At 38.5% G+C, this 27,059-nt stretch overlaps 1 protein-coding gene across 1 annotated transcript in view; it reads right to left on the bottom strand.

Annotated features, from left to right (window-relative positions):
* Positions 1–1,708: 1,708 nt before the first annotated feature.
* The window catches only part of ATP6V0D2 (ATPase H+ transporting V0 subunit d2), a 49,664-nt gene continuing 24,313 nt past the window's right edge, over positions 1,709–27,059 (bottom strand). Inside the window, exons 3-9 of the mRNA XM_015074735.3 lie at positions 20,163–20,341; positions 18,664–18,743; positions 16,832–16,909; positions 10,603–10,779; positions 9,367–9,444; positions 7,480–7,678; positions 1,709–2,922 (exon numbers count right to left, since the gene is read on the bottom strand). Of these exons, the coding sequence (XP_014930221.1) occupies positions 7,517–7,678; positions 9,367–9,444; positions 10,603–10,779; positions 16,832–16,909; positions 18,664–18,743; positions 20,163–20,341 (754 nt within the window). The 3' untranslated portion in view covers positions 1,709–2,922; positions 7,480–7,516. The remainder of the gene's footprint in view (positions 2,923–7,479; positions 7,679–9,366; positions 9,445–10,602; positions 10,780–16,831; positions 16,910–18,663; positions 18,744–20,162; positions 20,342–27,059) is intronic.

The raw sequence follows: 27,059 nt of genomic DNA on the forward strand, positions 1-27,059 counted from the left end.
ACCCCTGGTAACCATAAATTTTTTATTGTCTCCATAGTTTGGCTTCTTTCAGAATGTCATAGAGTTGGAATCAGACAATATGCAGCCTTTTCAGATTATCTTATTTCACTTAGCAATATGCATTTAAGGTTTCTCTATGTCTTTTCATGGCTTGATAGCTCATTGCCTTTTAGTGCTGAATAATATTCCTTGTCTACTTGTACCACAGTTTATCCATTTACCTACTAAAGGGCATTTAGTTGCTTCCAAGTTTTAGCAATAATGAATAAAGCTGCTATAAAGATTTATGTACAGGTTTTTGTGGGCATAAATTTCAACTCCTTTGGGAAAATGCCAAGGGGTGTGATTGCTGGATTGTATGGTAAGAGTATGTCTAACTTCTGAGGAGATCGCCAAACTGTCTTCCAAAGTGGCTGTACTATTTTGCATTACCATCAGCAATGAATGAGAGTTCCCGTTGCTCTGTGTCCTGGCCAGCTTTGGGAGTTGCCCATGTTCTGGACTTTGGCCATTCTAATAGGTATGTAATAGAACCTTATGGTTTTTAATTTGTATTTCCCTGATAATATATGACATGGAACATTTTTTGATACATTTACTTGTTACCTGTATATCTTCATTATTGAGGTGTCTGTTAGGGTCTTTGACTCATTTATTAATCAGGTTGTTTGCTTTCTTATGGTTGAGTTTAAAGAGTTTTTAATATATTTTGGGTAACAGCACTTCACCAGATGTGTTTTTTGCAAATATTTTCTCCTAGTTTATAGCTTGTCTTATAATTCTCTTGATATTGTCTTTTGCAGAGCAGAAAACTTTAATTTTAATGAAGTACAGATTATCAATTATTTCTTTCCTGGATGGTGTCTCTGGTGTTGTACTGAAAAAGATATCACCAAACCCAAGGTTATATAGCTTTTCTCCTAGTTATCTTCTAGGAACTTTATAGTTTCCTGTTTTATATTTAGGTCATTATATAGGCCATATATTTAGATCATAATCCATTTGAGTTATTTTTGTGAAGGGTATAAGGTCTGTTTCTAGTGTCTTTTTTTTTCTTTTTGCATATAGATGTTCCAGCACCATTTGTTGAAAGTACTATCTTTGTTCTATTGTATTGCCTTTGTCTTTGTCAAAGATCAGTTGACTATATTTATAGATCAGCATTTATTTTTAACCAGTCCACAAAGTTTTCATCTATTCTTCTTGCAAAAAAGTAGCATTGGTTAATGCATTGGATGGATATGAACATCAATAGTTTCAAAAAGTAGAGTTGGATGCTTTGGACTATAACTTTAATTTAGAATGAGAGCAAACTGATTGTGACCTCTGTTCCTCAATCGTCTCCATGATTGACATGACTGACCTTGCTGGCCAGGTGAGGAGCCCTTCCTATGAAAGCATGTTTCTCCATTCTGAACATCTTGCTCAGCTAAACAGGATGCCCTTCCAAAAGATGGAAGGGTATATGATATTTATATTTTATTTCTCTAAATTAAATTCTTTCCCACCCATTACTTTATAACCTGTTGTTTCCTTTCATTCCTTGGCCTAATCAATGGAGGTTTTTAACCTGGAGTCTATGGAACTCTAGGTTGCATGTGAATAGATTTTAAAGGGTCTGTAATTTTTTTCAAAAACTATGCAAAATTTTGGGTCAATGTGCAGATGTTTATTATTCTGAGGGAAGGTGTCCATAGTGCTCATCAGATTCTTTTTTTTTTTTTTTTAAACGTTTATTTATTTTTGAGACAGAGAGAGACAGAGCATGAACGGGGAGGGTCAGAGAGAGGGAGACACAGAATCCGAAACAGGCTCCAGGCTCTGAGCTGTCAGCACAGAGCCCGTCGCGGGGCTCGAACTCACGGACTGCGAGATCATGACCTGAGCCGAAGTCGGATGCTTAACCGACTGAGCCACCGATGCCCCATGGGCTCTGAAAATCTTAAGTAAAATATTATTGAATTAAAAAATCTAATCGTGAAGATTATTAAAATCTTAGCCATATGTTTCCTTTTAATTTTCACTTACACGTGAAATCTAAAAAAAGAAAAAAATTAACCCCTAGAAATAATGAGTAGAAAAGTAGATGCTAGAGGCTGGAATATGGGAAGATATAGAGAGGTTAGTAAAAGGAGACAAACATTCAGTTCTAAAATGAATAAGATTTGAGGATCTAATGAATAACATGGTGACTATTGTTGATAACATTGTATTGTATAACTGAAATTTGCTAAGACAGCAGAACTTAAATGTTCTCATGGGGGAAAAAGATAACTATGTGAAGTGATGGATGCATAAATAACTCAATGGGGGACTTCTTTCACAATGTACATATATATGGAATCACCACATTGTACCCTTTAAATATCTTACAATTTTATTTGTCAATTATACTTCAACAAAAGCTGAAAAAAAATCTTTAATTTTTAAAAATTCCTGATGTTGCAGAAATAAACTGAAATATATTAGTATTCCACTCTTATATTTAAGTAAAAACAGAAAATTAAAAAGAAATCCCGCATTGAAACAAACCAAAAATGAAAAGCTGCAAGCATCTTATACAAAAAAATGTATATCTCAGCACGAATAAGAGAATAGTTCATTTTAAAAACCAACAAAAATAGGATATGAAAATGTATAAATTATTTAAATTCTAGAATTGCTGTTTGTTCAAAAAATGACCAAAGTGATAATGGCTTTTACCTCCGGAGAGCTAGATTCAATATCAATGAATCTGGTGCTGCCAAGTCTTCTTGGAAAACAAGATGGGTACATTGTCAACTGGAGTTGCTTATTCATATCTGGCTCTGGGAATGGCATTTCTGTCTTCTAACGGTATAGTGGTAGTCCTTCCAGGTCCAAGACTCACTTGTAGGTGACATGTGCAGAAACAATGTTTGTCTGGACCACCTGCAGAGATGACTGGAGAGGGAGAGGCTTATATAGGACTTAGAAAGGACTTCAGAGTAGCCGGAAAAACCTGTTGGACACATCCAATGATGGTCACTAAGCATCATTGTCCTACTTGGTAGTATTGCACAAAAGTACTCTAAATTTAGCGATTTAAAACAACAACCATTTTATTGTGCTCAAGGATTCAAGTCAGAAATTTAGGAAGGACTTGTCTAGGAGGTTTTCAGCTGGGGCCTCTCATATAGTTGTGGTCTGGTGTTAGGCTTGGCCTTTAATTTCGTGTCTGATGATTTGACTGGGACACACTTCCAACATGACTCTCTTCACATGGCTGGTCGTTGATGCTATTGTTGGCGCTCCACTGGGGCTGCCATATTTACTTATATTTGGCTTCTCCATGTGACTTGAGTGTCCACACTTGATTTGGCTTCCTCACAGTATGGGAACCTCAAAAGAGGTGGACTATCTACCTGTAGCTCAGGACTGCAAACTAGCAGGTAAAGGAAACTGCATTGTCTAAGAAGTCATACAGCACCACTTTGTCTGGATTTTGCTGGTTATGAGCAAGTCACTAAAGCCAGCTCAAATTCTAGGAAAAAGGACAAAGGCTCCATCTCTTGGTGAGGGGCATGTCAAAGAATGAGCAGACACATGCTAAACCACTGCAATCCTCTCTAGTGATTGGATGCCTATTCCTTGCTAACTGCAATTGAGACCTCATACTTTCTCATTTACATTTTTAAGTTTATTTCCAACTTTGTCAATAAGAGATCCACACCATCTAGCAAATAAAAATAGTCTCAGGGGTTCCAGAAGTCACCATTGTCATAGAGCTACTGATATACTTTTATAGTTTGTCAATGATCCTAACTTAAAAAAATTTTTTTAATGTTTATTTATTTATGAGAGAGAGAGAGAGAGAGAGAGAGAGAGAGAGAGACAGCCAGCCAGCCAGCCAGACAGACAGTGTGAGTGGGGAAGGGGCAGAGAGAGGAAGACACAGAATTTGAAACAGGCTCCAGAGCCTGACCCAGGGCTCGAACTCACGAACTGCTGAGATCATAACCTGAACTAAAGTAGGATGCTTAACCGACTGAACCACCCAGGTGCTCCAATGATCTTAACTTTTAAATGGCATTTGTGGATCGGGTCAGAGTCATAATTATTTGGGGACAATTCCTTTCTAATATATTGATTTACACTAGTCTCTACATGCATCTTCTTATTCTCTCTTCTTTCCAAAGATAATCCCAACTTGCCTTCCTGTGCCTAAACAGCCAGGTGTCCATGTTGAGGATGGCTCTGCTGAGTTGGACTCAGTGATCAAGTCTTCAGTCAGTGGAAGCCAAAACCTACAGCATGGGGTAACTGAGGAGAAGGGGAAAGGGGTAGAAAAGTGATCAATGGGGGGCTGGATAGACTAATGAAGATGTAAATGAGAAGAAAGAACATAGGAGGTTGCTTAAGGCAGGTGGTTTGGACCTTATTATAGCTCCTAGATCCTATTTTCATATGTATAAAGCTTAGACATTTTATGACAACATAGCAAAATGACACCAAGAATCCTGGCATCAGCTATTTGTGACAAGTCAGATGAAATCACCAAGAATGACATCCTCTGATAATGTCACATATATTCCTCCCAATACTATTCTATACATACATGTATTAATGCTTCCATTTGCTGACATGAAGAGAAAATGACTCAAAGGAGCTGAAATGAGTCAAACAATAAGGAGACTTTTATCTGCTCCTGAAACTAAGACACAACAGAAACTGTAATTGTATCCTTCCCATACCTACATCCTATCTGTGAGATCTGACATTATTAACAGCATTTTTTAAATAGTGGTAAACATAAGAGTTACTACTAATGAAATCCTCAGATCTGATCATCATCAAGTCTTCCTTCACTCTAGTTTTCTTTTATTTCACCTTCTCAATGTCTTACTACATTGCTGCCATGCTGGGGGGTTGAGATGGAGGTGGAGGTGGACACGTCAGAATGGTTACATGAATTCCTTCATTGTCCAGCAATAGTTTACTTAGCCTTGGGCCAAACTCTTCCAGATCTAGGAGATCCAGGATGGTCATTTCCATTTGCCCTCAGTCCATGCTCTTTCTTAAGGCATCTGGAACAGATAAAATGACTGCATTTCTTCTTAGATGTTCTCTAAATATCCTGAGAATTGCAACTGCTATTTTGAATCCCATAGAGCACCGCAAATTCTCCCAACTTCAAAACCTCATTAGAGACTTAGTTCCTGTCCATGGGTAGACTGATAAAGAAGGGCATGTGAACTGATACAAAAGGAAACGGGAGCAAGGCTAGAGGGAGGGGTGACACAAAAGGGTAAGGAATGGACAGAAGTCTACACTAGGGTATAGGCAGGACTGCTATAGACTGCATGCAGTTCTGGGTATAGAATTCATTAGAATAGTGTTCCAAGACCAGCCATGCAGCAGACTATAGAGGTAGAAATCAGAGCAGTTGATGAAATACTGCTGGGAAGAATGTGGGAAAGGGATGGTAAGGAGTCTCAATTGCTTAGAAAAAGGCTTTTAGCCTCATTGTTTTCTACACTGCATATATAATTGACTTTTGGCCTCATTTTACATAAGATAAAATGCTTTTCAAAGGTCCATGATCTCCACTGTAGACCAGTTTCCTAGGGCATGACAGAGAAGTCAGATCCCAGCTCAGACACCTGAAAGCTATTAAAATCCAAGGCAAGTTCTTCATAGTTTTGGTTTTGTTTTGCTTTGTTTCAAGGCAAGTTCTTCATTGCAGCGTGTGTATCTTCCTAATGGGGGCATGTTCCATTTGCCTCACAGGGTTGTAGGGAAGTTCCTTGCTCGTATAGTCACACAATGGTTACACTTGACTGGGGAAGGGGCTTGGGGAATTGGAGCCATTCATTTGTGTAGAAGGAAAGGGACTTGCGGCCCTTTGGATAACTTCAGCCTGTTGCATTATGGCCCATTTTAGGGCCCCCCATACATACCATGCAGAGGTGAGTGGGCAAGGGTTGGGCTGAGAATCCTCTCACAGTAACTTTCTCTAAGCTGCCTCTTTCCTATTATCTTTGCTCTCAGCTTGAAACCTTAGACCTTCCCACTGCAGATACCATAGATTAAAATGTAAAATATAGGCGTTTCCTGGTCCAGGAAACTCATGCACGGCCAGGAGCAAGTCAGGGAGGATGCTTCCCAGACCAGAGGCCACATGTGGGAACCAGGCTCTTTGGGGCCAGCTGACAAGTCTGCAGTGGAGCCCTTTACAAGGCACTGGACTTTAGCCACCATGACATGGGTATGAGCTAGGCTTTTTGCACTGGGAAATCTAGGTATTTGACTTTCCTTTCAGGAATCTGAGCCACTGCTTTTCCTTATGCTTAAAAATCTCTATTAATAAAATTACCAAAATATTCTATGAAAAAGTTGGATTTGGCAGAAAAATAAATTTACTCCTTGGTCCAGGTGCCTAATTTTAGATACAAGTATATGTAGATTCTCTGTACATACACTCAAAGAGTTTCATATATATATATATATATATATATATATATATATATATATATATATATAATTTTTTTAATGTTTATTTATTTTTGAGAGAGAGAGAGAGCGTGTGCAAGTGGGGGAGGGGCAGAGAGAGAGGGAGACACAGAATCTGAAGCAGACTCCAGGCTCTGAGATGTCAGCATAGGGCCTGATCTGGGGCTCAAACCCACAACCTGCAAGATCATGACCTGAGCCGAAGTTGGACACTTAACTGACTGAGCCACCCAGGCGTCCCTATATGTTTATATTTTAAAATATAGTAAATACAGATTTTCTACTTAGGAATCTGTTATTTTTAAAGAAAGAACTTGACCAGTGTTTGTTGATTTTTCCTTTCCTGGGTAGAAATTCTAAAGAAATTCTATAAAAAGTCCATATCTTGTAAACTAAATGTGGGATTTATTCTTCTGAATGAATGAAATACAATTAGCAGGGTTACTTTCTTCTCAGGCAAAGCATGAAGGAACTGCAAGAGATTTAAAGGGAATTGTGAGGAAAGTTTAAACAGGAGCCTTAATAACAAATTTAATACTACTTGCATCTAAGGAATATGATTCAGAATTGTGTAGCTTTCCCAAGACAACCAGTAAAAGTGTATTAGGAAAAAAATACAATATTTTCATCACATGTGGTCCATGTTGGCCTCATATAGCCCTGGATTTTTGTGGACATAGGGGAGGAAAAAGAAAAGCAGACAGTACTTGGGCCTGTGGAGAAGCATAGGAAAGCAAGAGTAAAACACTTTAGTTAGATCTGATTGTTAATACAACCAAACAAGAATAGGAAAAGTACTATAGGTTAATTAGGATTAATGTCTAAGATCTGGTAAAAAGTGAGACATAAATGGGGAAACAAAATTTAAGGCCGCTGGAAAAAAAAAGAAATACTATTTCAGGGCTGATTTACTATGTTTCTAGTGGGTCCGCAATGGTGTGGATTATTTTTATATAACCCAGATAATATAACACAATTCTTTTTTTTCTCCTCAGAACCTCTTCTTACTATGTAAGATTTTCCACATGTGAGGTCCCTCACTGGGTTATAAAATTGGAATGTAACTGTTAATTTTAGTTCGATGTCTTTGTGAAATGCATTCTGCTATCCACACGATATTTCTCATTTCTTGTTCCTTCAGCTTTGTGTATGCATAAAACACACCATAGTGGAATTGCCTGTTGAATGCCAGCACATTCATTTGTACCTGAGGAAAGAAAAAAAAAATACGGACCATCACTTCTTGGGAGCATACTACATTTATGAAGTAACATTAAGCTATAGACTAACTTGTGTTTGTGCGGTGCTTATTTGTATTTAAATAGGCAATGTCCAAAATGGGTCAAATAGAAGAAAACAGTAACAACCCATCAAGTTCTAAAGGGAGCATTAATGTCACTTTATAGATGAAGATAGACAATAGTAGTTTTACAAAGGCAAGTTTATATAAATAAATAAATATAAATAAATATAAATAAATAAATACAAAGTAGGTTTCTAGAATCGCAAGACGAACTCCAAATCTGAGCAGCACTGCTACCACAAAAGATAACGAAAATCTTGGTGTTTGTGTGGAACTTTGTAGTAATATAGTTGGCTTTTAGCCAGAGGCTTGTTTCACTTAGGTAAACTACTTTTCCTTGGCCACAACTTTGAACATTTTAAAAAGGTTTGTAGGCTATCTAACTCTCCTCCATGTCAATGTCACAGGCCCCTGGGATTTGGAATGAGTGACATTATGAGCTTTCTTAAGATGCTCTGCAGCAACAAGACATATGGTTGAATTGTTTTGTTTTGTTTCTGTAGAAGGTAGATCAGTAAAAGAAAATTTTCAAAGAAAATTTGTTTAACTGGGGTGAAGTCTGAAATGGAATAATTCTTTTATTCTTTTCCATTTTGAAAAAAAGGATGAGAGGTACTGAGTCCCTCGTGCAGCTCTGAAAACCTCAAGCCAAGTATTCAGGAAGTGGACGTCCTTGCTTGCAGGAACAGACACTTAATTTTCCTGCCAAGGGCAGCTTTCTTAACAGCTTTCTTTGAAGCACTTGTGCAATAGTGTGGAATTTTAAAAATATCCCTAAGATATGGGATAACTTGCATTGTTTTTACTTTTTTCTGTGACAGGCATTAGAGAGCTGTTGGAAAATGTGTACAGTAGGACTTACAGGAAGGGTCCCGTACTGCTTTGTGGAGCCAGTCTTACCCTAAAATTTGGATAGATTTCAGGGTTCTCTGTCAATCAATTAAAAGGGAAGAGCCAGTGGTTTTAGAGAAATGAATAAAATATACCAGAAAAACTCTAAATTTGGGAGACCTTATTATCCCCCTCAAAAAAAGGCCTTTTTGTTGAATGGTTTAGTAGCCCAGGAATTGACTATGAATGGATTAAGTGTTCTGCTTTTTAGGAAAGAGAATCATCTATACTCTCTGGATGGATTTCTATACAAATAATTAGTAAGTGTTGCAATTGTGTTCATAAGCTATATTATAACTGTAGACAAATCCTTCTTGAAGAAGGAATGGATCAGAGAGTAAGATGCACTTAACAGAGTGTACAGCATGAGGATAGTCAATATATGATCATGGGAATGTCCTAGCTCTGATTCTCTGGTGAATTATGGAATTGCTGCTTTCCTTGCAGAGCATCACTACGCACACTATGTGTTTCTGGGTAGGACAATTGCACAGGAAGCCATCATATGAAAACCATTGGCCTTCCAGGGATGCTAATACTCATTTGGCCATCAAATTGTGAATGTGTTTAATCAAGTGAACTGATCAACTGTAAAAAGACCCGCCACACACAAAAAGAAAATCCGAAGTAAGAAAACATCTAAATCCCAGAGCAAGAGAAAAAGAGAACATAAACTAATAGCATTTCCATTTATATCATACCTCACGCTCATAAAACACATCCTCCAACGTCTTTCCTCCACTGCCATCACCTACAGCCTCAAACAAAGGCTTATATACCTAAAAAACAAAAATTATTTTAAACGAATTCTCATTTCTTATATATGAGGATATTTTCCTGGCTATATAGAAAATGATGTATCTGTCTGTTCTAAAAAATCTATCCAGAAGAGCTGAATGGTTTTTTGTAGGATTTTGGCCTCCTGAAAAAATACCCCAAAAATCCAGATAAAAAAGTATGGATGGAATTCTAGCCATTGGCTTATTCAGGTCTTTAGAAGAAGCAGCAAAAGCAATTGTACTCTCAATGTACATTAGATGAGCTATTTTCTACATTCAGTTCTTAGGGCTAGTTGGGCACATTATAGAGGCTAAATGAATGCTTGAGGTTTAACCATCACAGGTTCATGGGTTCTTTGGCATGGCAGTTGATAAACTTCACATGGAATTTCAGGTGTGGAAGGGGTGGAGATTGGGGAAACGTTCAAAATTTAATATTATGCTCAAAAGCTTCTTGCAATGACATGAGATACTACAAAGTTTTATGCAGTTTACTGGCTTCTCTTTTCTGGAAGTCTTCAGAAACCCATAGGAAAAGATAAGAGTGTCATTCCAGTTCTGGAAAAGTTACCTAGAGGAAATCATGTTTCTGTAAATTAGAAAGAATGGGATCTGGGGATGAGGTGTAGAACCTGGATGTGGATTAAGAGCAGGACATAGCAGCCTTCATTCCAGTGCCTATTTCTGGCCACTGAAAAGGTATAAACCAATATGTCCATATTCTCCCTTGTATTTTTGGTAGACATTCTGTACCTGAGCCTGTTTCCCCAATGGGCACTTGAAAGGACTACTGGGTCAGGCTATTTTATATAACTTTGACATGAGCTCACATATCCAGAACACTACACCAGTCCCTTGGGGAACTTGCTTTATCAAGCACTTCAAATAAAGTGCTCAAATGACTGCTCCTTGGAGATTTAAACAAATACTTGCTTGGCAGGAACCTCAAAAAAACAAAACAAAACAAAACAAAATACTAGTATGGGTTAGAAACTTCAAGTATTTCTTTGGGAGACACAGTTACAGAATGACATTGCTTTCTACCTTACAAACATTATAACTGCTCTAGATAAGATGTGTAATTTTGATGTGTGAACTTCTAAAGTACACGTGATGAAATAGCATGAGGCTTTCAGGGTCCCCAGTGTGGTCACGTACTCCATAATGGTCTGCTACTCTCCTCATCTGATCGAAGTCTTCTGCTTGAGCCAACAGGCGCAGCCCCTCAGGGTACAGCTTGCCACAGGTCGGGTAGAGGGTCTCCCGGTCGTCTTTGCTCAGTTCAGTGCCAAAGGAGTTAAGAGTGATGATAAAAGCACGTCTGTCAGCCTCAAACTGAATTTGCAAAGACATAGTATCAGCAAAATCTAACCATGTACTAACTGCTATAAACAGAACCCTAAGTAGGCAAATTTATGTCCAGAGTGATTTGCTCTCTTTTCTGGATTTATGTCTAATTTTAATACAAATATGTGTTATTAATATTCCCTTAGTCTCAATGGAGTAATTTTGCTTCCCAGAAAAGAATCACCTAGTGATAATAGGTTAGGACTCTTGAAACCCCACTAAACTTTAGTTCCCAGGAACTCTGCAATTAGTTACTCATGTGTCTCTGTCACATAGGCCACTAGAGTCTAAAATATCTCTTCCATGAAAATGGGAATAAACCTACTTGTTGGGGTCTGTTCAAGAATAGGACAAGATAATGTAAATGGAAGTGCCTGGGGGGTATTTGGAGCAAAAAGTGCATGAAATAAATATTAACATCTCTTTCTGGTTATTGATGTCAGTAGGATTTTTTACATAATGAAACTTTATGCTATATGCCATTTGTTTATACTTTTTAAAAATGTTTTATTTATTTTGAAAGAGAGAGAAAGAGAGAGAGAGAGGGAGAATGTGAGCGGGGAAGGGGCAGAGAGAGAAGGAGGGAGAGACAATCCCAAGCAGGCTCTGTGCTGTCAGTGCAGAGCCAGATAGGGGCTCGATCTCATACACAGTGAGATCATGACCTGAGCCGAAATCAAGAGTCAGATGCTTAACCGATGAGCCACTCAGGCACCCCACCATTTGTTTGCTCTTTAATAGTTTTGGTTTTCTTCTTTAAAGTTCCTAGGTTGGACATCAATAAATCTAACTCAGTAGCTAAGAATTACATGGCCCAGGAAAAGTTACCTTTCTCTCTGGCCTCAGTTTTCTCACTTGTAAGATGATAGGGTTTGACCCCATGATCTTTCAGGTGGGTCACGTATGCTCATGGCCTGCCTTTGTGCTCAGCACCACTAGGCAACTGAGCAAACAGCTCCAAGTCAAGCCTATTTCCTGTAACCACTCTGTTTTTCTTGAAATTTCTTACTATTCCTTTGGTCTCCATGTTTCTTCTATCTCTTGGTTCTTTTCCTACCTCTTCTGACCATTCCATCTCAGTCTGTCCTTTCTGGGATCCTCTCTGCTTATCATGGGAGTTTATTATAGTGTCCTTGAGCTACAAAACTCTACATTCCTGAAACACCCTGCACTTGCATTCTTTTAAAATCTGGAAATTCTTTCTCTCCTACTCCACTGTAAAATCTTTGAGGGAAATCATGTCACTCTTTTTATTTTTTATTTTTAATATCCAGTGCCTGGAAGTGCATAAGAAGATCATTGAATCTTCAATGAATCTTCATTGAATCCAACAGGATGGTCTGTGAGTCTCTTATTTTCAAATTTCTATAATATTCTCTACAATGTTGCTACTCAAGGTGTGTTTCATGGTTCAGTAGCTTTGATGTCACTTGGAAGCTTGTTAGAAATGCAGAGTCTCAGGCCATAGTCCAGCCCTCCTGATCCAGGGCTTACATTTTAACAGTATCCCAAGGTTATTTGAACGAACACAATAGCTGAAATAAATTGCTCCGCAATAGCCTTTGATCAGCGTACTTTTGACTAATTAACGAATCTAGACTTGCAACAGATTTTGCTGGAACTCTTCTGTTAGAACAGGTGTTTCCTATCAAGAGGGTGAGCTTTAGTTCCTTCTGATCCTTTTGATTGATCTCATGGAAAGCGTGGGTGACCCAGAAGCAGGGAGTGGCCTCATTTGGAAGCAAAGGCAGCTGCCTCTGGCCTCTGAATGTCACCAGTCCTAGCAGTAAGTTTAGACCTTCCAGGGACAGGAGAAGAAATGTAAGAGGGAGATTTCATGGCAATAAGAAACTTTGAAATAAAAATTAGAGCAGGAGGAGCAACAATAGAGCCAATTGTCCCACATGCCCTTCAAGGTGCTTCCTAGCTCTAAGATGTTGGTTTTTATTCCTGTTTCCCCCCACTTTTATTGAGAAATGATTGACATGCATTGCTGTGTAAGATGTTGGGATTTTCCAGAGAGAAGTAGGGTGGGGCAGCGGAACTGCAGACGGCCCGGCAGCAGAGGCCGTTCTGGAGGAGGACGCCGCGTGAAGTTAAAGCATGACATTGTGGAGGAATGGTCATGGCTCAGGCACTGGGAAAGCAGTTGAAGACGAAGAAGAAGGCTGGACAGGTAGCTAGGAAGAGAACAGGAAAGGCTTTGCGTGCCATGCCAGGAGAGGACTTTGGTTGATACAATTGGTTATCTGAAACACCACACACATTCCAACTTCTTGTTCTTGTAAATACTTCTTCCCTCTGCCTACAAGGTGTGTACTTCATTCCAGAACTCTCCATGTTGAAATCTTACCTACATTGAAGGGTCCCATTAAATGGCTTTTATTTTATTTTATTTTTTTTATTTTACAAGAAGTCCTTCTATTTCCTTCCCAATTGGGTATGATTTCCTTTGACTCCTTATTATACTTCAGTTTCCCTTTTATTATAACAGTCTGTATATTTACCTCAGCACCCTTTTCTAATCTAGAGGTTCTTTGTGTGTGAGGGTGTGTTTTCTTAGTGAAAAGGACTATAATCTTGAAATTGTAAAAGGGCTATCCTGTGTTTGACCATCCCTAAGCAGACAGTTTGACACAACATCTGATTATGGAAGAGTAAATGGGGTGGTATTAGATTTCACTTAAGCCCTCTCTGTCATTTTTAGAGGGCTGGCATCCTGTGTGGCATAGAGGATGCCAGATGTCCTATGTCCTTTCACCCTTCCTTATGCTCATTCATTTTAAAACCATAACTTATTTTTTGTTGTTGTTGCAAAAACTAAGTGTACTGTTGACTTATTCAAAGTCATTATCACTTGCACATGATGGAGTTGGGCTGATCACACATTTTTGCCGGTTCATCATTCGAGGAAAGGAATACCTTGTGGGGGCAGTGGGTGGAAGAGTCAACGACAATGGAAGCGTGAACTGGAATCAAGCCCGGCCTCATTAGCATGTGTACCAACCAGGGAAGATGAAACAAACTTATTCATCTGTGCTTGTTTTTCACTGTTTCATTAAACATATAGATTGTCAGGAGAGCAAAGACAAATAATAAAAGGCATAAAGGCAAACAGTACATTGCAGTGTATTTCCCTTGACCATAAGTCAATTTCTTTTTTTTTTTTTTTTCCCCATAGGAACTCACAAGCTTGTAATTAGGTCAAATGTTTGCATGCAAGTCCAGGTTAATGCTCTCTTTCACCATATTAAGTCTTTTTCAGTCTCCTGTCAACCCAGATTAAATAAGAACATAGATGGAAGAATGTGATAACTGAGGTGCTCTAATGTTGCACAAATAAAATGAGAGGTAATTACATGATCTGATATATTTATATAAATCTGAAAAATCTCTTCTGATCATATCATTAGACACATTATAATTGCATGCTCTGTGTAACTAATACTTCAGTGTAATGTATAAAGGTAGTTGAGTGGATTTTTATTTTTTTATTTTTAATTAAAAAATTTCTTTAATGTTTATTTATTTTTGAGAGACAGAGAGAGAGACAAAGTGTGAGCAGGGGGAAGGCAGAGAGAGAGGGAGACACAGAATCTGAAGCAGACTCTAGGCTCTGAGCTGTCAGCACAGAGCCCAACGTGGGGCTCGAACTCACGAACCGCGAGATCACACCCTGAGCTGAAGTCAGACACTTAACCCACTAAACCACCCAGGTGGCTCAAGCGGACTTTTATTCTTAACGCAGCTTAAAAAAGAACCTAATCTAATATGGTAGTATCATGGGTATAGGAAAGGGATAATGAGAACACTGGGTATTATCTAGTATTTTGATCAAACCCTTCCAGTGACAAGGATTCTTCTACTACTATGCTATCCTTTCTGCATTACTGAGGATTACAGAGACATAATTCTTATCTATTTTTGATTTTTATACCACATGCAGTATGATCTTGCTTATGAATTAGTACTTACTTTTATACAAGAATTGTGAATGCTAACTTTAATGTATAAGTAAAATAGTGGATGAACATAGAGGAACCAGAGAGAGGCTGCCTGAGTTCAAATTCTGACATTTCCACTTCTTAGGTGTGTGTCATCAGGCAAGTTACTAGCTTCTTTGTGCCTCAGTTTCCCCTTCTGAAAAATAGATGCTAAACTCCCATCTTGTTGTTGTTGTGCTGTTTTGAAGTCCAAGTGAATTCATGTACATTAAGCACTTAGGATAGCATCTGGCACATAATACATGTTAACTATTGATAATGTCATTGTATACCTCTTGAAATGTTCTGAGTTTTGCCATAGCTCTTATTGCACATAGTTTGTGGGTATAAAGCACACAAGCCATTTCTAAACCACAGGAATTATGCCATGTTGAAATTACACTTTTGAGCCATGGATAATGTGGATTCTTATAGTGTGGCTAGTAGTTAAAAATTTATGACAAGAAAGGGGAGTGCTTCTTAGGGCCAGCAGATTACTTATGTTCAGAATGTCTAAAAGAGACTAGCTCACTTTCGGACATTTAGTATGCCATAAAAAAATGTTATTTATTTATCAGTGCCCACTTCCTGTGTAATATAGATAAAGGCAAAAAAGAATTTTTGGAGTTCTCCAGTGATAAATTTTTACTTCAAGGACTGCTTTTGCTTGAAGAGTTTCAACAGGGGATAGCAAAGTATCTTCAACTGTAAAATTTTAAAGATTAAATGTTTTGAGGGGAACTAATTTTATCATATGCAGTTTCAGAACATTAGGTTAAAATACATGCGGATGAAGTTATTCAAGGTTTTTTTTTTCCTTTTTTTGCTATAGGGCAGTTCTTACCAGGTCTTTCTTTCTTTCTTTCTTTCTTTCTTTCTTTCTTTCTTTCTTTCTTTCTTCCTTTCTTTCTTTTCTTTTAATGTTTTTTTAAAAAAATTTAATGCTTATTTTTGAGAAAGAGAGAGAGAGAGACAGAGAGCAGGAGTGGGGGAGGAGCAGAAAAAGAGGAAGACACAGAATTCAAAGCAGGCTCCAGGCTCTGAGCTGTCAGCACAGAGCCCAATGCATGGTTCAAACTGATGAACTGCAAGATCATGACCTGACCCGAAGTTGGACGCCCAACTAACTGAGCCACCCAGGTGCCCCATTACCAGGCTTTTCTTGAAATCAGGTTATTGAACTATTTAATCTACCTACCAACGAAGTCACTGTGACAGATAATCTAATGATTAAAGATATTCTTTAGACAAAACTTAGTTTCACAGGACAAAGCAAAGGGCTTTTCTAAGTCTAGAATTGTACCCGCCTCCCTCCTCCACCATTTTGTTATTCATGTGAAGCCAGAAAAAGAGATCTATAGGAAACACAGTACAAAATATGCCCAGCATGTTCCCAGATCCTTCTGATCTCTGAGATCAACATGTGCGAACAGGAGGATCTCTGAGCACAGATGAAATCTGTGATGAGAAAGGGAAATTAAGAAGTTTATAGCATCAATTAGAGAGGTAGAAAGCAATGGTGGCATTTGACAGATAATTAAGTGAGCATGCCAACTGTGAATCACCTAACCCCAAAAGTCTTCCTAACCAGAGCTGGAATGCCCGAGGGTTGTTTGAGTTTCCTTTATTTTAGGATTTATATAAGGAACAAGGCCCAGAGTGGACTTTGGTTCCAAGTTGTGAGAATTCCCAGATGCCCAGTGTTCCCTCATTGGAGGGAAGTTGAGTGATTATTACAAGTACTCGTATTTCACCAATTGTTAATAGTATACCAAATTTTTAACTAATTATAATCTATTCATACCACATAAAAATGAATCATGACCAAATTTTGTAAGCATTTTTCTTTTCTAATTTCAAAATAACTTTTCAATGTAGAAAACTTGCAAAATACCATTCTTAACTGAAAGCATCAAATGATATATATGATAAAATATGTTGTTTATCTTATTTTTATATAAAGGAGCTTCTAAGATAAAGAAAGATAAGTAGGACTATGCAAGTGAAAAGTGTGTAAGCATATTATTTGGCATAAAGAAATTCAAGGACTTTCTTACCTCAAGAATGGGACACATGATTTCTGCTGTGACATCACCATGATTCTTACAGAATTTATAGAATGCCTCGAGGTAAGACTTAAAAAGAAGAAAGATCATAAAACAATAAAATGAAGATATTTTCCTTTGGAAATTTGTAGATCAGCTTTTCATGGCTTATTAAATACTTTAATGGAGGTTGAATTACTTGTCCCATAGGGCGATATTTTATTAAAAATTTGGTACAAACTTTCACAATGAAGTATGTTGCACAGCTTTAAAAAAGAACAAAATTGTACTTATCATACCTTATGATTCCTTAACAAGCACTTTTTTTTTTGCATGGTTCTTGGGTTTATTTCACATGATTAATGTTTGGTACTCTAATAAGAGTGCCAAACTCTTTTATGAGCTCGACAAATAATTCTAGATTTGGTCCTGTGCCGACATTTAATCTCTCTTGGTGCTCAGGAGACACATTTGGGATGGCTTTGAACATGGAAGACACGTTGGAAAGGCAGAGTCTGGGCTGTACAGTTAGACTGACTGTGTTTGAATCCCAACTCAATCACTTACCATTTAACTGACTTCTGCCAAGTAAATCTTACCTCTCCATGTCTCAGTTTTCTCATCCAAGGAATGGGGATAGCACATAGTTTTGCTGTGTGGATTAAGTGAATTAATGCCTATAATTTACTTAAAACAGTGCCTTCTGTTAGCTATATCTCAAAGATGGCTGCTCTAAGTCCATAAGTTTCCTTATAAAGAGGAAAATTGCCTGCAACACAATGCTTTTTGAAAGGACCTTATGTTTTAGCATAACCAGTTATGTAAATGGCATGACAGTATATATTCCTTCAGTTACTCTGTGAGAGTGTCTGTCCAAAGATGCTATTGTTGTATGAGTGTAAATGGACAGAGTTTGCTCAGTGCATATGACATAGAGCTACTCAAATGGTGGCAGCATAGGCAGATAGCTGGCCAGATCATGCAAGGTGGTACCTATGTTGTAGTGTCCACGAGTTGGTCATCTTCGTATGCTGCACACTGTCAGTAAATGGACAGGTTAACTGTGAAACTCAAAGACTCTATAATAGGATTAAGGATAGAGATGGATGCTACATGACACAAGGCTCACTGTGTATGCTGGGTTTTGTGTTTTTCTCTTAAAATTTTTTAAAAGATTTTATTTTTTTAAGTTTTTCTTAATCTTTATTTATTTTTGACAGAGAGAGCATGAGTGGGGGTGGGGTACAGAGAGAGGGAGACACAGAATCCAAAGTAGTTTCCAGGCTCAGAGCTGTCAGCACAGAGTCCGACGTGAGGTTTGAACTCACGAACTGTGAGATCATGACCCCGAAGTCGGTCACTTAACTGACTGAGCCACCGAGGCACCGCTAAAGATTTTATTTTTAAGTAGTCTCTACATCCAACACGGGGCTCGAACCTACAACCCTGAGATCAAGAGTTGCATGCTCTGTTGACTGAGCCAGCCAAGCACCCCTATATGCTGGTTGTTTTAAAATGGATATGGTTCATCTTGCTCATCTATCCACCCACCTACCATTCACCCATCCAGCAGCTACCTTTTATGCTCTAGGCACACCAGGCAAGGAGCTAGGAATACAGAGAAAGATGGGCGCATTACTTCCTCTCAACAATCTTGCTGCTTCAGGGGAAGCTGACGTGTATGTATTTAACCAAAAGACCAAGACTGTAAAAGCTGTATTCCAACCATGTATAGCTTCATAATTGCAGAAGTTGGCTAATGGGCAAAGTAACTTTCGATAAAGAACTCTGGTTAAGATGTATTATGTAAAAAAGAAAACCATAATATTTTGGGAGACACTTACCTTGTACAGTTTATTGCGCAGTAATTCAATATTCAGTTCATCTAGGGTATTTTCAGACATGCAGTCTTGAAAGAATGGAGCTGAAAGTGGAAATGATCACACAAAATAAATTCATCAAAAGCATGATTATCAACTATGGAAAGATTTCCTGCACATACCATCCTGTGCTCATTCCTGACCAGGACACTGTGGAGTGGCAATCCACAGACTGGATAAAGCTACCAGTAATGGTGACAGTGAGAGTGATTAGTTATTTAGCATTTACTCTGTGCAAGCTGTTCACTAAACGTTGCATGTATTTGATCCTCACTTTATGCCTTACTTTTTGAAGTGCCCCTACCCCTCATCTAATCATAATATTTATCACTTCCAACCTCACTATATGCTAAGGATTGAGCTGTGCTAAAACTGTGTCATATTTAGTTTTCAAAACTCTGTTATACTAAGATACTATTGTTTTTATTTTTATTTTTTTTTAATTTTTTTTAACGTTTATTTATTTTTGAGACAGAGAGACAGAGCATGAACAGGGGAGGGGCAGAGAGAGAGGAAGACACAGAATCTGAAATGGGCTCCAGGCTCTGAGCTGTCAGCACAGAGCCTGACACGGGGCTCGAACTCACGAACCGTGAGATCATGACCTGAGCCGAAGTCGGACGCTTAACCGACTGAGCCACCCAGGCGCCCCATTATTGTTTTTAAAATGAGGAAACTGAGATGCACTGAATTGCCCCAAGTCACCATGTTGGGACCAGACAGAGCCTGGAATCAAACATCCATGATTATAGGCTTACCCTCTTTCTTTCACACTCCCTTAGCACCACACATTTAATGACACCATTTTTTTTTCTTTTTAAAATTTCTGTTTTCAACAGCAACTATTTTGACAAATGATCTACAGTGAATTGCTATGAACTGCTACTATCCAGGTTTCCTGACAATAATGTATATAAAATTATCCCATTAGCATTTTGAATGCTAGAACTATTATCAGTGCTACATTATAATGAAATTAGCATTTGTTTCCTCATTGCTTCAGGTCATTTGACAGGCACCCCTGAGCTTCTCAGAAAAATGGCATTCCTAAACTTTCTAAACAAAATGTACACAGCCTTATTTAGACAGAAATTTAAAAGGAAAGGATAAGGAATTAATCATATAGAACCCAGTTAGAAAATTAATTTTTTGAAAAATGACAAGTTCTATCATTTATTTACTATGATCTGGTACAAAGTACAAAGATGTGGAGGTCGAGAGGTAGCCCCAGCTCCTACTGGGCTACAAATGGATCTTATGTGACTCTAGGAAGGTTACTTTCATTTGTTGCCATCTGAAAAATGAGGGAGCTGAACTAGATGATTCCTTAATGTCCCTTCCATGTCTATGAATCTGTATAGTATGATATTATATTCATGGAGAAAACGATGAATTGAATGTGCATTTTTTACTGACTATGATGATGTGCACACGCAGCTATACAACTGCTTATGCATTTGTACCTAATGGTGTTTCAACCAGAACAGCATTGAAGAGGTCCGAAGGTGTCTCAGCAATGTTGACTGCTTCCATTTCTGTGAAACGGCCCAGTGGGTGGCACTTCACCAGAATTTCTTTCACAGATTTTTTTTGCAATGCACCGTTCATCAATAGAATCACATTGTCTATCATGTAACTGCACCTGGTTTAGAAGAAAGAAATCAATTGCATGAGAATAAGCAGCATACCACCAGTAAAAAATATATATATATAAAAAATAATAATAAATAAATAAACAAAAATATAGTTCAGGCATATACTTTTTCATTAAGGAAATATAGGAGTCTCTTCTTATTTTGAACTTTGGGGTTTGAGAGATGTGAATGGGGTAAAATATCTGACTCTCTGGGATATCATAGTTTGAAAATCAATGTTGTAATAACTAACTAAAGCTAAATAAAACCTAGGCTGGTGGAAATTTGCAGAAAATGACCCCTACATTGTAATTGGTGAACGTGGTATGAGGGTGAGTGTGAAATTGTGTGGTTTCTCAGAGTGGGCTATGGTCTTAAAAAGTTGAGGAACACAGACCTGGAGCATTTCACTCTATCTTAAAAACTGACTATTTAAATCTGTAGTAAAGCCCATCATTGAGGGGTGCCTGGGTGGCTCAGTCAGTTAAGTGGCCAGTGGTCTTGATTTTGGCTCAGGTCATGATATCACAGGCAAGAGACTGAGCCCCACCTTGGGATCCATGTTGGGTGTGGAGCTTGCTTAAGATCCTCTCTCTCTCTCTCTCTCTCTCTCTCTCTCTCAAAAAAAGTCAATTTCCTGCCTGTTTAAAAAAAAACCCATCATTGATCCAAAATTAAAAATTTTTTATTAAATTTAATATTAAAATATTTAATGTTTGTTTATTTATTTAAAAATTAAAATATTCTGTATTCTTTTCCTCCTATGAGACCAGGTAGTGAACTTTCTAGCCATTTTCTCCCTAGATCCCCAAGAGCCCATAGGTTCATATTTTATATGGTTACATGGCTAAATATAAGCTCTGCCCAGGATATTCTGGATGCATATGCTTGTTCAATCATGTGCTCAGCACCCAAGATATTCCAAGCAATGAGGTTGAGAAGTAAAAGAAACACAGTCCCTTACTTCACAGAGAATATAGTTGGAGGGAGGAACTGGACAAAGAATCCATTACAGTAAATTGTAACCAAGCACAGATGCTAGGCAAATTATAGTGTAGTGAGGGGATTCAGAGCTGGGCACCAAAACAGCCTGGGATGGGACTTCTAGGGAATGCTATTCAAGCTGGAACTTGCAAAACGAATGGGAGCTATCCAGGCAACAGTGGCTAGGAATTAAGGAAAAGAGCACTTCAAAGCAGAAGGAAGTGTATGTGAAAAGCCCCAGAGAAGAGAATACAAGGAGTTCTCTGCCTGGAGCTGGGCACTGGAGGTGGGGCTGTGGCTGAACAAGCAAGGTTTTGACAGACAAAATGAAGAATCTGGGTGTGGGGGGCGATGGAAGATACTGAATGCCTTCAAGCAGAAGGGGGTGTTATGATTTATGTAGAATAATGATTAAAACAGAGAAGGGTAAACAAACAGATAGTGAGGTGCTTTACAAAAGTTACATCATTTAATCATGATAACAACACTGTCATGATAACAAGGTGTACTGTGATTATCTCCATTTTACAGATGAGGAGCCAGAGGGGCCAAGGAAGGTAAAAATCTCACTCATGATGACACAGCTAACAAATGAAAGAGCTGAGAAACTCAAAAGCAGTCTGTTTCTGGGATCTTTCTTTTAGCCTTTATATTATGCTGTGTTTAGCAGTCAAGGATAGTCAAGAATGACACATAGGTTTCTAGGTTTACAAGATCATGGAGTCATTTATTGAGATGAGAACATTGGAGGAAGAGTAGGTTGTTGTGGGAGCAGATGCTTTGGACAGAATGAGTTTAGATGCCCGGGAGATATCCAAGAGGAGATGCTAAGTAAGCTTCAGGAATATGAGTCCTGAAGACAGCTGGGAGCAGACATTTGAGGGGGGTTTGTGGGGGTGGAGGGTAGTTTAACAGTGGAAACATAAGTCTTGGGTATGGTTGGGATCACATCCTAGAGTGCATATAGTGTTCTGCCCTGAGAACCCTGGAGAAACTCAACATTTGAGGACCTCGATGGAATCTCAGAAAGAATGACCAAATAGGAGGGGGGAAACCAGTAAAGAGAATTCTACAAGTCCTAGGAAGAAGTGGTCAAAGCATCAAAGGCCACAAGAAAGTCAAGGTAGACATTGAAGTGTCCATAAGATGCAGCAACTAAGTAGTTATCTGGCAACACAGTGAAAAAACTTCCAGTGGAGTTTATTGGTGGAAGGGACACGGGAGAAGGTGGCAGAAATGTGATCACGTGTGTTTAAAGTGAGTGGGAAGTAAAAAGGTTTAAAAAGAAAAGATTTCAAACAACAAATTGATCTTAAAAGGGGAAGACAGTTCAATGGAAACCCAGGGGCCAAGGGGCTTTGGATTTTGGTTTTTGTTTTTTTAAGATGGGAGAGAAAAGAACATGGTCCAGTGGTGAGAGGAAGAAGGGAGCCGAGAGGGTGAGGTTTTGAATCAGGAGAGCGAAGGGGCAGCCAACTGAGGAGCTGAGGTTCTCCAGGTTTGACAGTGACGGGACTAACCCCTGCCACAATTCAGGCTTGAAAAGTAAATGAATAAAAATTAGCCAAGTCTCTTAGAAGCACTGTCCCTGGAACGTGGCTGCAGTGGTCACAAGACTTCCTGTGCAAGAGTGCATTTCCCGCTGGAAGAGAATCTCCTTCATTGTGAAGCTTTGACAGTTTACCCCAATAAAAATTCTATCTGAAGAAGTTTAGAAGCAGGCAATTATCCCTTTATAAAAGGCACATGACTCTAAAGTTTCTTCGCCTCCCAAACAGCAGTACTAAATTTAGACATTATAGAATTTTAGACTCCTTTTTATCTCTTGAAAATGATATTAAAATGGAAGTGCTTATTTAACTGTCCTTTTATGGCTCAAAAACTATTACCTGAGAGGGGAATTGCTAGCACTTAATAACCCTTAGCAGGCTCCAGACATTTAATTGTTCCCCACAGCACCTTTGTAATGTAAAAGCATAGGAGCTGCTAACATTCCCAACTTGCAGAGGACTATTAGACCAACGTTGACAACCAATGTCAGTGCTGTAAGGATTTAGGCGACATGTAACACTCAAGCTTTTGCTTGTGCAGTAGGTGTGCTCATGTGTGTATTGAGTTAAACTTACTTGCTTTTAGGGATGTCTGGTTGGCTTAGTTGGTAGAGCATGACTGTAGTATCAGAGTCATGAATTGAAGCCTCACATTGGGGGTAGAGTTTGCTTAAAAAAAAAAAATCTAAAAATTTAATTTAATTTTTTTTTTTTTTTTGCTAATAGTCTAAGCCCTATATTGCAAAGAGCAGGGCTATAGAGATTGGTTTTATTTCAACTCATTATTTAAATGGTCTTGTTTCTAAGATGGAACAGTAGCACAGTTTTCCTAGTTGTTCAGGAAATGAAGACAGAACACAGTACTTGGTCCATGGCAGGGGGCAGAAGGGAGAGGACTTCTTTCCTGTCCCCTCCCTCATCCCCATCACACATATGCTGGTATATAACTATCATTGGCTCTCTGGGGTGGCAGGGGGAATGGCATGCCTAGAAATAGTTTATATTCTCCAGACTCTAATCTTTATAGACCTTCAGGGCCATGCATACAGTGATATAGTGGTAGGGAATAAAATCACTGCTGATATTGCTTGAGTAATTTCTGAGCTTAAAGACACTTGGATGTTCACCTAGTTCAATGTTCTCATGTTTTAGATAGTTGTGTTCATAAGTAGTGACAGAGCCAGGATGAGTTGGGTTAACTTTTCTTCTACTAGTAGTCCAGACAAACATCCTCATTTTAGCCCCCTCCTAAATATTTTATTCTATAACTCTGATATTGGCCCCTACGAAAACCATGATGTCACTGAAAATTGTGATAGAGTGAACGACTTAATTTCAAAAATTTTAGGTTGTAAAAATTATAATTTTTAAAATACCAGCCCCCTTGGAGGCTTTTACTGTGTGTCAGACGGTGCATGCATGTTCTCACTCAAGCCACACTAGTCAACGAGTCAATGCTGAAAGGAACATCACTACCACCACTTTATTTAAATATCTTGTCCAAGATCACACTGCTAGAAAGAGGCAGAGTTGGTACCCCAAAACCAAACCTCTGACCCTGTATTAGATTCAGAAAAAATAGCTAAAGGCAAATGATATTTTCACATTTCCTTTTGGTCTTAGTGCTATTTTTTCTCTCTCTCTTTAAAGTTTATCTCTCTCTCTCTCTCTCTCTCTTTTTTTTTTTTTTTTTTTTTTTTTAGTAATCTCTATGCCTGAGGTGGGGCTAGAACTCATGACCCTGAGATCAAGAATTGCATGCTTCTCTGACTGATCCAGCAAAGCACCCTTATTTTTCCTCTTTTTGTTCCCAAACTTATTTAAGGGTCTTGAAGCTAATTAAAATATATTTCTTATATGCTAACTACCAAATTCTGGGCTGTCCTAACAGTTGCTGAATGGTCAGATAATGTAGAGCCATAATTTGGCGAGTTAGAGGAATTATTCTTCAGCTCTAGTCAAAACCTCTGCTCAGCCTCAGATCTATATTCTTTCACTTCCTTTTTGTGGCTATGACTGACTGGTCTTCTCATAGACACCACAGTCATATTATCTCAAAACCTGAATGCCCCTAATGTTTCTCTTTCTTCTGTAATTGCTATCAGCAACATCACTACTTTCATTCCTAAAAATCTGTCAATGGCTTCCTTTTGCCTTTAGAATAAAGAACAAATTTCTCATTATTGTACACAAGGCTCTTTATTACTTGGCTTCTGATTACTTCTCCAGCTATGAATGTGAATAATATTATTAAAAAGAAAGTGTGCATTTTAGAAAAGTGAATAGAACAGAACCCCGCCCTCCCCCACCCTGCAAAAGAAAACTCTTAAGGGGCAGTAAGAAAACTTTGCAAGGAAGACTGAGGAAGGGACAAAATGGGAAAAGGAGCACGAAGAGAAAGTGTCATCACAGAATGCAGGGGACATGGACATCAACAACTGAATACCAGGGCAAGTTATGAAAGGCTGAAAATATATCCTACTGGACCTAGCAGCTAGAGTGGTTTGGGTGGCCCTGTGGCATAGACAACAAGACTGAAGTGGTTTGAGTAAACAAGTGAGAAAATAGAGGACTCTAGACTATCCTTTTTAAGAAGCTTAGCATCAAGGTGTGGGAAAGGTAGAATATCACTGTCTTCAAATAGTCACTGTGTAAACTAATCAAATCATCCATATGACATTTTGTAAATCTTAAATTGTCCCAGTAGAAGAGCCCGGGCTTTGAAACAAAGAAACCTAATTCTGAACCTAACTCTGTCACTTAAAAACCAGTTTAACAAGAGCTCCATTTTCTCAGTCTTAAAATGGAAATATTTATTCAACTTTGAATGGTTGGCATTAGTATTAGTAACACAAATGAAAGCACTAGCAGAGTGCCTCAGATAAAGGAAGGCAAAGTCATACACTCTTAGAGGAAGATAATTTCCTATAAACCAGACTTTGGAGGAAGGGGAGCAGAAAATTATAAGCCACATCATCTTTGGTATAAAAATTTGCAATGTTTAAACTCTTTTATGGTCTGAGATTTCTACATTTCTGTAGTTTCACATTGAGTTCTAGCCAATAGAACCTTGTCAAAATTTTCTCAGACTTTATTAACCCTTTACGGTGTAAAGACAACAACTGAGAGGTAGTCATTTAGAAGACTGGAACATCCACAAGACCATAAATTATGTTATTTGCTGGGATATTTATTAAACATTAAATCTGATTTATACCTGTTTTATAAAACTTGTTACCATCCTGTTCTGCATATTGTAACCCTAGAATGATCCTTGCATGGTCATTATTTCACAATGTTTCCTATAAGATACTGGAACTTCAAACAGTTTAATGTTTATCTCTTTGGGAATGTAATCATTAATCTGAAAACAATTCTGATTAACTAGCTGTCATGAATGACAACTGCTTTTATATATAAAAAGGCCTGAATCCCTTTGTTAGCTGGAGGATCTTCAGGGCTCTGTCTGAACTTCTCCATTTGGGTGCATTTGGATAGTAAGTAACTTGGTGCACGTGGTGATTACAACAGTTTCATTATCTAAAAGCATTGTGACTTGAGCGTAAGAGCCACATCCTGATATCAGGACTTGATTGCCATACGTTCCTTTCTACCAAGAGGTTGAATCAGTATCTTTCCATCTGCAACACTTGATACAGCATTCTTGATGACAGTTCTGCTTAGGTGACCAGAACTGTGATGTTTGCTAGGTCACACTGGTACAAAGAATACAGGGACAGAGACATGAAATGCATAATCAAGAGTAATTGTCCATAGACAGGATTGGGTGATGTCTGAAATACACTTGGTGTACTGTAAGTTATTTCATTCCTCAGTGCAATTCCTCAATGAAATGTGCTGATCCACCGCTAAGAGGCCTGACAATATTTATTGTGACATGGACAATAGGGCCTTATTGGAAGTATTTTCCAATGTATTAATTTTTTTAAATGTTTATTTATTTTTGAGAGACAGAGAGACAGAGCACGAGCAGGGGAGGGGCAGAGAGAGAGTGGGAGATACAGAATCTGAAGCAGGCTCCAGGCTCTGAGCTGTCAGCACAGAGCCTGACGTGGGGTTGGAACTCATGAACCGTGAGATCATGACCTGAGCCGAAGTCGGACGCTCAACCAACTGAGCCCCCCAGGCGCCCCCCAGTGTATTAATTTTCAAATGGAAGTTTTCCTTGATC

This window comes from Acinonyx jubatus, chromosome F2, assembly GCF_027475565.1.
Source record: "Acinonyx jubatus isolate Ajub_Pintada_27869175 chromosome F2, VMU_Ajub_asm_v1.0, whole genome shotgun sequence".
In the NCBI taxonomy this organism is placed as follows: domain Eukaryota; kingdom Metazoa; phylum Chordata; class Mammalia; order Carnivora; family Felidae; genus Acinonyx; species Acinonyx jubatus.